Below are 10,707 nucleotides of genomic sequence, written 5' to 3' on the forward strand. Positions count from 1 at the left end.
CTAACTATGGGCAGAACTTTGTGCCATCAGAAACTGAATTTGAATAAGTTACATTTGAATTTGAATTACTCAACTTGAATGAAAGCTTCTAAAACTCAATTAGAATTAGCATAATTTGAAATCCAATGTATTGATTTGGAAATGATCATCACTAAATTGAAACTGAATTTTATATTTTGAAAATTAATTAATTTGAAACTGTCCTTCTTTAATTTTAGCTATTGAATGCTTTCAGTTTCACTTCGCACCATTCAATTTCAGTGGTACAATTCAGTTTTTGGGGTCATACATCCGGGTCATTCGTGAAAGTAATCGAGTGCTGATTAACAGAACTATGTTGTGTCATGAACTGGCTGTGTGGAGGCAGAAGAGGACCCAAACGCAAAACTCACGGAGGCAGGAACTGAACTCAAAAGCACTGCTTTTTTGCAGGTTTCACAAAGGAACAGAACTAAACTGGGAATACTAACAGAAGACCGAGGGAACACAGAAAGACACACAGGTTCGGGGAGGAGACATTGACGACGCGACACTGACCTGAGGGAGACATGCACATAAATACACAGAGGGTTAACGAGGGAAGTGGGAGCACACGGGGAACACAGCTGACACAGATAATCATAACGAGACAGGGCAGGAGTGAACACAACATGACGCATACTGACGAGAGACTGTCAAAGTAAAACAGGAAGTACACGGAGGTTCAGACAGGAGGAAAGAGAGCACGGGGAGAACACAGACATAACAGGCTGGGGAAAACATGGAATAAAACACAAGGAGAGACGAGGGCTCACAGATACACAGGGGCACACAGGAGGTAACCAAATAAGGAACATCTTAACTAAATAACCTAAGAACCAAGGCATAAATAGGGAACAAAATACAAAAGCACACAAAAACTAACAATACTGGGCCAACATGGCCCAGGACCATGACATGTTGTACCTGCGGAGTGTCACTGAGTGGACCTACGGCATCTTGAGCTGAGGCGGGGTACAGATTAAGCATTCAGAAGTCATTCATCTTGTTATTATCTGTTATGCTTATTGTAGCTGTTACCTAAAAACACTAATTTAGCGTAGTTTGCCCTGGGTTCAGCTTTGACAAATGAATATGATCGACTGTTTCCAGCAGAATTCCACAGTTGTCATCGTGTACCCTCTCACAGCTCCGTATGCTTGCAGAGACCCCCACAGTAGGCAAATATGAAAATGAATGCCCAAACCATTGTATTTTAGGGGTTTTTATGTCTTCCCAACTCTTTAGCTAACCTAATAACTTTAGCTAAAGTGAACAGTTAGTCTAATTCCTGAGTGCAGCATTACTGGATCACCTCTGTTAACAGACACTCAACCACACTTGTCATATTCCGTATGGTGTTCATGTAATTTTCTACCCAACAGTTCAGCAAAAAACACATGATGATTTCAAGTATGTGATGACAAAGGCCTTCCATTATGGTCTTTGTCATCACAAGTCTGGCTGATCATGTTTAGATGACTGGCCTTTTGATGCCATGACACCCCTGACCCATCAAGACAAGTCTCCACTAGCTCCCTGAAGGTGTGCTGTGTCATCTGGCAATAAGATGTTAGTATGATGTGGTGTGAAATAGATTTGTTTGTCCTGAACATCCCACAGATGGTCAACTGGACAATTCTTCAAACTCTTTTTGAACATTTTTGGTTCATGGCAGGGTGCATTATCCTGATGAAGGGGGCCACAGCCATCAGGGAATGCCATTTCCAATAAAGGGTATTCATGGGTGTGTTTTCTTTTAAGGGGTGTACTGCAACAGTGCTAAGGTAAGATGTTTCAAAGTAGCACGCACAGGACCCAAGGTAGCAGAACATTGCCCAAAACTGCACACTACCTCAGCTGGTTTGCCTTCTTCCCATAGTTCCCTGTCACTGGTGCACCACTGTTCCTTCATTGAATCACTTTTGATTGATAGTAACCACTTCAGACCAGAAACACCCCACAAGAACTGCATTTTCCAGTTTTTCTTGATGATCAGTGTCATTCCTTTCACCTTTCAGTAGTCATAGTGTTAGCTAAGTGTATGTTGGCCCGGTGCAAGCAATCATTGAAATATGTTTGGAAACTCATGACAGTAAGAACTGAGGCTGATAAAAGGTGCTTGGCTTAGTGTTTATATAGTATTTATAATAAAGTGCTTGCTAAGATCTAAATGGCTTAGGATTTTAGAGTGATGAGTTAAAAAAGTCTTTTCAGTCTTTTTCCAAAGCTGCACATAAAGCACCAGTAAAGTTGTAACTCCAAATAACGTAAACAGACAGTAAGAAATGCAAAATATTTCCTGTAGTCCCGGAAACAGTGTGATGTGAACTCTTCTGGCAGTGAACAAAAAGGAAAAAATGAATGTCTGTTATCTGACGACTACAGGAAAGAGCACAGCCCACAGAAACCAAAAGGTTCAAATGACAGTTTCTAATGCAGTCTCTGTACAAAAGGAGAATCTGGTGAGAATCAGCTTAGTGTTTTTTTTACAACAGGGAGAAGACGATGATACTTTCCAGCTTCAAAAGCTTCTTTATTTATTATTATTTGAGCTCCTTATTCTACCCAAGCAATGGTAAGACTTTCAGTTTCACCTTCTAAACTGTAGCAGTTTAATTTTAGTAATTAATTTTTCAACTTTAGTGATTAATGAGAACTGCTGGTCCAGTGAGTTAAAAATGGCCACAGTAGAACACAAATATGGACTTGCATTTCTCATGGTCAGTGTGTTATGTTATTGAAAGGTACAGTAAATAAAACATTTACCCTTAGATGTCTCTCCACATGGACTCTAATGACAGAAAGAAAAAACAGAAAGTTTTAACCTTGTTCCTGAATTTCTTTTTACCAGGTTTTGAGGTGATCCAGCCACAGAATAAGACTAATAACCCAGATACAGTTTTCATCAGCTGTAACTTTACAGCAAACACTGGGACAATTATAGATGTCCGACTCAACAAGGTTTTACCAGAGAAGTATGTCGAAGCATGTCTCTTGGTTTTAGTGAATTTGTGGTTTTTTTTGAGATGACAAAAACAAGCTTTTCTCTTTCACTGCAGGATGTTGAGAAATTCTCGTACTACTTGTATGAACTCATGTTTGCTGACTGAAGTTCTCTTTATGTTTTTGATCAAATGTTTGTATGACAAAAAGGTGTCTGTATGAAGTCTGTAGCAGTTCTATGTTCAAAAATCTGCAGGTTTTCGTTTCCATTTTCAAGAATTCTGCCTGCTGCAATTTTAACATTATTTCAATTAAAATAATTAGACTGGGTCATGCTAGCTGCATATCTAATATTTCTTTGTTTCCTTTCAGAAAGATGCTCTGCCAGACTGAATCTGAAGCCTGTCATAACATTATCGTACTTAAAGACGCTCCATTCAAGTACATTTTCATCTTACTCAATGCTGGGCCAGAGGCATGGACCTCAAAGTATGAATGTGAGTGGTCAGCAACAAATAAGGATGGGACGGACAAAACCGTGACAAGTGCAGCAAACAAATTAATTAAACTGCAACTACAAGGTATGTATATACAAAAAAAGATAAAAACAGAAATTGCATTTTATTTATTTATTAATTTTTGTCTGCAGAAGTGAAAGATTGAAATGACAAATGATGCAACAGAACGTCCACATTTTAGAGCATCAAATACTGTGATTCTGTCAGATGCTGTTAGAATAGTTGAGATTACAGTCTCCCTCCAAAGAGCAGTTTTCAGTTTGGAACAAGTCACAGTTGAGCTCTGCAGACAGCTTGTTCTGTTCATCAGAGCTGTGTTTTGCACTTCATTGCATACTCATCTGCTGGCTAGTTTTTGTTACGGGGGAGGGCAAAGTTCGGTTTCAGCCTAACTGGTTGTGGTCTCTCTGTGCGTATTGGCCATCATTAAAAAAAACATAAAACACATTCTTTCACAAATTTTCACAAATATTAAAACAGTAAGATGAAGGAAACATGTCCGAACACGAAATCATTTTAACAAATAACCTTTTGGCAGGCTGCTGGGAACCACACGGGAAGAGTGACGTGAGCAGGTCCTAGACAACATACGCACAAGGGTGATGAGGGGAGACAGCTGTCAACGCAGCAGGGACACATAAACATAATGCACATAGACTATCAAAATAAGACAGGAAACGCGGCAAAAAGTATAAGCACAGTAAGTCCTGCTGTGCAATTCAAAGGTACAGCCTAAAAGTTTTGATTTGGAGGTGGTAAAATTAGGAACTATGTGTTGTTAAAGTTGCAAATACAAACCCACGATTCTACTAAATCAAAGTTAAGACTTGAGACTTTTTTAGCAACAGAATCATAATGTCAGCAAAGACACTGTGACTCAACCTCCCTTGTGTCCAAGTTGCAAAGTCCGTGTGGTCTTTTAGCCCAAACCACACAAATTTTGCGATAAAAAGCCCAGGATATCCTCTTTACTGTGCACTAGGACTCATAGATTGCTTGATGTAGACGTCTCACATGTACGTCCCCCACACGGGACAAAAATGCATTGCTGTGTCTTAGAAGGATATGCAGGTAAACTCTGTTAGCACTGTATCAACACAGACACCCAGAATCTTCAATCAGAATGATGAAAATGGTAAATCGACGGGTTCTTTTTCTGCTCTGAGCACTCAGAGTGATTATACAGCATGCCTCATTCACTATTTCACACAAGCATTGCTTTCTAACATTCGCACATTTTGATGAATCTTGGGGTAAATGTCTTACCTGAGGATATTTGGCATACAGACTGCAGTAACCAGGGTTGAACCATCAACATTCTCATTAGTAGATGGTCTGCAGTGCATGTGTGGGTTAGGGGTGTGTTGTTAAACTTGTTAAACGTTTTTTTGTTCAACCATGTCCTGGAAATCAGGGCAAAATGTAGCTCTGTTTGATATGCATTAAAAACCATTTCAGTTTAGCACATGGTTAAGGCTGTGATGAGTGTTATCGCTGAGGACAAATTAGACCTCAGAGGGTTAATTGTCCAAGAGATTGCTCCTTACAGTTACCACTTTGTAAAGAAACTATCACAGAAATACTGCAAGGCTTTGAAACCTGTTGTTGACTCTTAAAATTAAAAATAAAAAAATAATAATTTCTGTGCAGGCTAGGATTTTTTTTCACCTCAGAGATTTTAGTCTGTATCGTTTCAGTGGTTTAAGCAGACAGAATCTTTTAACAGTATCTAAATCAAAGTTTGACTTCCTTGCATTGCTGGTCAGATCTGATCAAACTACGCCCACGCTACTGACGAAGCTGGCTGGATACTCTGTGCTGCTAAATGTGTAAAACAGTCTTTACAACAAAACCTAATAATGCATGTTTCTGAACGTGAAACTGGCTGCTGTTTATGTCGTTGTGTTTAGTGACGTCAGTCAAACCACTGAAGTACAAACAGGAAGTAACCACTGTTTTTATTAGGTCAACTGGAAATCACACCACAGTGTACTCCTCCCCCTTCACCTCCTCCTCCTCAGTCCCATCAGCTCATGTGGATTTTGATTGGTCTGCTGGCCCTGATGTTTGTGTACAGCTGTATCATCACCTCCTTCTACATGAGGCTTATGGTGACTATCTGTCAGAATTACTATTTTTCTGAGGCTGTAATTTACGATATATGTCTTTATATGTCTTAGTGTGTTTTTTATCAGATGTTTGTTATCATCTTGCCCGGACGCAACGTTAAAAGGTCCACAAAGCAGCTGAAAGCAGCTTTTACGATGGTCAGCCAGGTAATGGATGAAGGGAGATGTTTTGCTAGAGATTTTTACACAACCGTAGTTCATTTTCTAAATGAGAAAGAATTCAGGTTTAAACTTTTATATAAGGTCTATGATATGACCACAGCTTTCACTGTTCTTGAGGGCTTGGGGAGCTTCTTTTGATCGTTGTTATTTTGAGACTTTCTTAGTCTGAAATCATATTTGTTTGTTTTTCCAATTACAATTTAAAATGATTTTTGTTTCCAACTCAGTATAAGCTGTTTAAAAGCTGCTTTGAAATTCTGCTTTTTTTTTTTTACACTCACAGCAGACGATACAAAGCCATAAAATAATTGTTCAGCTCATAACAACACACAGTGGATGTTCTGTGTCAACCTCAAGAGTCCTTTGAAATGAAACATCAAAGTAAAAGCTGTATGCCCACTGACCCACACAGATTTTTATTGACATCAGACATTGTTACAGTTAGACACACACAAGTTAAATTTATAATGTTTCCTAATAAGCTGACTGTAAATATGAAATGGACAAAAGCAGGACGTCCCCAAAACCGAATGCAGTTTTAATGCATCATTTTCTGCTATGAGATTGTATAACGCCTGCTAAGCAATAGGCTCCAGCCCTTGTAACATAACTAATGTGAAATTAGTCTATAAGGTGTTCTTTAGAGTTAAAAGACTTTCAAATTCTTACTGCTTTTCTTTCTTACATAAATTCCATCAATTTTGACAAGCGTCCCAACACCACTGTTGAAATGTGGCCCCAAACCATCACGCTGTGTTTTACAGTTGGCTGTATACACTCACTAATCCACCTCTTTCCTGACCTCCTCTCTATATCTTGATGCCAATGTGCTGCTGATTTTCACTCTACTTCTTGAAAAATTTGGCACACACCAGCCTTTTTCTCCCTGTTTTCTCTGATCCCAAAGAATCACTGTCCATGTTTGCAAATTTTGCTTCATCTGACCACAGAAGAGTTTTCCACTCGACGATGCCGACCGGAGGATTGTGACTTTGATCCTTTGTCCCTCGAGCATAAAGATTTCTCCTGATTCTTGGAAACTTTTAATGTTATGTACTGTAGAAAGTTATTCTATTTTACATTGAAGACCATTGTTCTGGAATTGTTTCACAATTTGTAGACAGTTTTTTCAAAGTGAGTTTACAGACAGTTAATAAGATACTGAAAGACATCCATAAAAACTGTCCTGCCTTTGTGCCGTGCCTGAACACCCAGTTTTAACAGCAGTATTATCATTAAATACATTTAACAGAATAAAGCTATCAAAAGAATGAGGCCGAAATGTCTGCATCTCCTCTGCACTTAATGTTACTAAACTAATTACTTGAAAAGAAATCCTGCTGTAGGTGATGTGTCACTTTTGTGGGTTTTTTTTTGTTTCAGAACAGCAGCAAAGATTGCGAAAACTCCACCTATGTTGAAATGAGGAACGTTCCAGTTCAGCTGCATCCTCACCACATTTACAATACTATGCAAAAGGCTTGAGCTGCCCCTCATTTCTTTATATCTTATTAGGAAAATGGGTAATAGGTTCAACAATGTCTTAAAACATGTAAAAATACATGGAAATACAGTATCTGCAGTAAATACAACTGTGTACACAAATGCATAAACAGAGTCTTCACAATTCTAAGGAACTTTAAATATTTCATATGACCAAACTTATTCTTCTACATAGCCTGAACTCTCATGGGCAAGATTGCTTATAATGTCTGTTAGTAGTTTTCAGGGCAGGGGGGGCTGGCTGCCTTTATTCCATTTTCCATGAAGCTGGTGTTGAGGCCCAGACCATGACTAACAGTTTTCTACCCAGATATGCTTTTTTTCTCAATCCATACGACCTGTTGACACTGACTGAATAGACTGTAAAGTCGGCATTGATTAAAGTATAACTTTGAAAGAGCTTTAGAAACCTTAGAGAGCTGCTGATCATGACCAGTTTAAAATGTTACAAGAAAGTTCAGCTCCTTAGAAGCAAAATATAAAGAAATGAGGGTCGCTCAAGACTTTTGCACAGTACTGTAGCTGACTCATCTGTCTTCAGTATCTTCAAAAAGAAGACGCGAACAGCTCATATTGTGCTCTCAACATTTTGTTCTTCAGTATTTGACAGTTCATTAAGTTGTATTGTGCAATAGCAGAAAACCTGTGTAGTACTGAAGTAAAGAGGGGGGTGAACTGACCTCTTAAAGGCACATGGTTTTATTGACCTATAATATGATCCATTAGTTTAATCTTTTTAAAGTCTTACTTTATTAAAAGAATGTCAGCTATTGATTTGATGTAATTCCTCAAAATAGTAAGTGTGGATTGTACATGTAGCATCGTGGTTGGATTTTGTCTCTGACATGTTGAAACCTCATGATTCTTCCCTGCTCTTAGGTCTTCAGGTCAGAGGTCACAGTTGGTCCTACGTACCAAACTTGTGGGGATCCGGCTTTTCACGCACCAAAGCTGTGGTATTCTCTTCCATTGTCTTTACGCCGTGCTGACTCTTTCAAAAAGCAGCTGAAGACATTTCTATACAAACAAGTTTTTAACTAATTTTCTCATTGTTTTGTTTTATTTATATTTCTGGTTTTATTGTGAAGCACTTTGTGATTTTTATCAGTAAAAAGTGCTATAAATGCATCTTTCTTACTTACTTTTCTAAATCTTCAAGGAAACTTTGCCTTAATCTTGTATTCAAATTACAATATTTTATACTATGTTTTGTGTAGTTTCCACGTGCTTCAGTGTTTCTGCACACGCACACAACAATGGTACAATTTCTAATTATTGCGGTACATGCCTTATTGCTAATAATATTATATTTTTATAAATATACCTCAAGCTCCCCATTAGTGGCCAGTTTGGTTTCTGTCTCATCGCTTGTATCATTTTATGATATACATCGTTGAGGATGGGGGATACCTACTTATCCTAGTTTACACATTTCAAGCTGGAGAAAATGGTGTGCCCATCAGCAGCCACAGAATCGGTTCAATATCCTTTATTAAGGATAAATGTAATTGTAACCTCTTAGTTAATCTGAACGATAACCTGTTGTTTTGCTGGAGGGGAACAGAAAATCATTGCATTTGTCATCACATGTAGCAAATATCATACCTTGACTTTTGAATGGCCTGTTGTCTTTATGTGTCTTTTATTTCAAAATAGATTTGTATGGTTTCTTTTAATCAATAAAAATTAAATCCAAAAACCTCTGCAGAGTGATCCTTCCTAACCATCACTCCATCTATTTTCTTAGATATTTTTCCAGCTAAAGTTGAATGGGACATGCACCCATTTCAGCTGACCTTCTTTCCATTCTCCACTGAAAGCTCAAATGTCTCCCATAGATGTTCAGCTCAGTTTCATCTGAGAGCTGTAAAGGCCTTACTCATACACATTATTTTCACCTTCAGTAAAAATAGGATACATACAATGTCATCCTAAAATAGGCCACTGGTATCAGGAGAGAAATGAGTGGTCCTTCCCTCTATAGAGTGAAGTGGATTCCCAGAATTTCGGGTACAAAGCATAATTTGTCAAAAGTAGTCATTTGATCCCCTATCTGCAAATCCATACTGAGAGAAAGAATGACACAAGAGTGACACTATTGCAGTCTCAAGTTCATTCATACTGATTCAAGGTCGCCACTGCCTGATCCTTTCTCACAATATGTTGGACTATTGGCAGACTTTGGCAAACTAACTATTTTATCCTACACCAGTGGTTCTCAAATTGTGGCTCCCTCTAGTCATTAAAGATGAAATAATTTGTGCTGTATTAACACAATGCTAGCACTTTCTTTGCAAAGCATTACTACCCTTCCTGTTGTGTTTGTGTCAAAACTGAATTATGATATCCTCCACACTATGCACTCTAACATATAAAAGTGATGAGCACCTCTTGTGGTTTTCTTAGTCAAAATTGACCACCATAGGAAATGAATGGGAATCCCCCCCCACACACACACACTGACTGACTGAATGACCCACTGAACTACAACAGCAGTGACGTTTGTAGGGTTACTGAAGTTGGGCTAGCTGGTATATAATGATGTGCTACATGATTGCTAGCGACACAGCTACGTTAGCATAAACACAGTGAAGCTGGAGGATGAACGCTAACTTTTTTCCACTCGATAAAAGCTAACGTGAAGGTTCCCGATGGTTAAGGACAAATGTAATCGCATGGCAGGATGCTGTAAACGGACCAAACTCCAGTCAGGAGAACAACTGAGATAATCCATCCACAACACGAGGTTAGTCATTCATATACTGCTGTATGGGCTGTAGTTACATCGGAGGGGTTTAAAAACTGAGCTGTAAAATGAACAGTGGAAATAAAAACCGAGAGAGGCCGACAGTGATCACTGACTGTTTTTAGGGGCTTGTTCAGATTAAATAGAACAAGATACAAAGCACTAAAACATGTTTAAAACACACAGAGTAGTTTGTTCACACGTCATCACTTAAAGACCGGATATCCCACCTGCTGTGAATGTTTTCATGCAGCACAGCTGTTGTTATTATCAGTTGTCACATCCTGTTTATGACAGTTAAATAAATAACATTCATATAAGAAAGAAAATTTTCTCTTGTAAACTGTATGTGGTTTTAAAGAGGCCTATACTACTGTACTTTAATGGAGGTCATAAGGGTGGTACTTCGAGAGCCATTTATTTTATGAGGTGGTACTCATTGTGAAAAGTTTGAGAACCACTGGCCAACACAAAACAATACTATTTTTCATGCAACTTTTTCAAAGACACAAAATTATTACTTCAGTTTGGCGAGACTTTTCATAAATATTCACCCTGTAATGGATCGTGTATAGATTCAATATCCAGTAAAAAAAACTAAAAAATGAATCAAATGGTAAATGGCCTGTATTTGTATAGCGCTTCACTAGTCCCTAAGGACCCCAAAGCGCTTTACATTACATTC

At 38.4% G+C, this 10,707-nt stretch overlaps 1 protein-coding gene across 2 annotated transcripts; it reads left to right on the plus strand.

Moving 5' to 3' along the window:
* The first annotated feature begins 2,421 nt into the window (after nucleotides 1-2,421).
* Nucleotides 2,422-9,605, plus strand: LOC102309098. 2 transcript variants are annotated; one of them, XR_001335827.2, is made up of 5 exons: nucleotides 2,422-2,596; nucleotides 2,873-2,996; nucleotides 3,337-3,545; nucleotides 4,021-5,593; nucleotides 7,157-9,605. XR_001335827.2 is itself a non-coding variant. In XM_005949728.2 (5 exons), exons 1-5 carry the CDS (start codon nucleotides 2,527-2,529, stop codon nucleotides 7,256-7,258), a joined length of 651 nt encoding a protein of 216 aa, XP_005949790.1. In that variant the 5' UTR covers nucleotides 2,446-2,526; the 3' UTR covers nucleotides 7,259-9,599. The 2 variants fall into 2 exon arrangements, 1 of the variants encoding a protein (XP_005949790.1); XM_005949728.2 differs by having other exon boundaries at nucleotides 2,446-2,596; nucleotides 5,448-5,593; nucleotides 7,157-9,599.
* Nucleotides 9,606-10,707: the final 1,102 nt, after the last annotated feature.

The sequence above is a fragment of the Haplochromis burtoni genome, unplaced genomic scaffold, assembly GCF_018398535.1.
Source record: "Haplochromis burtoni strain Fernald_Lab_line unplaced genomic scaffold, NCSU_Asbu1 Contig_697, whole genome shotgun sequence".
NCBI classification, from domain to species: Eukaryota; Metazoa; Chordata; class Actinopteri; order Cichliformes; family Cichlidae; genus Haplochromis; species Haplochromis burtoni.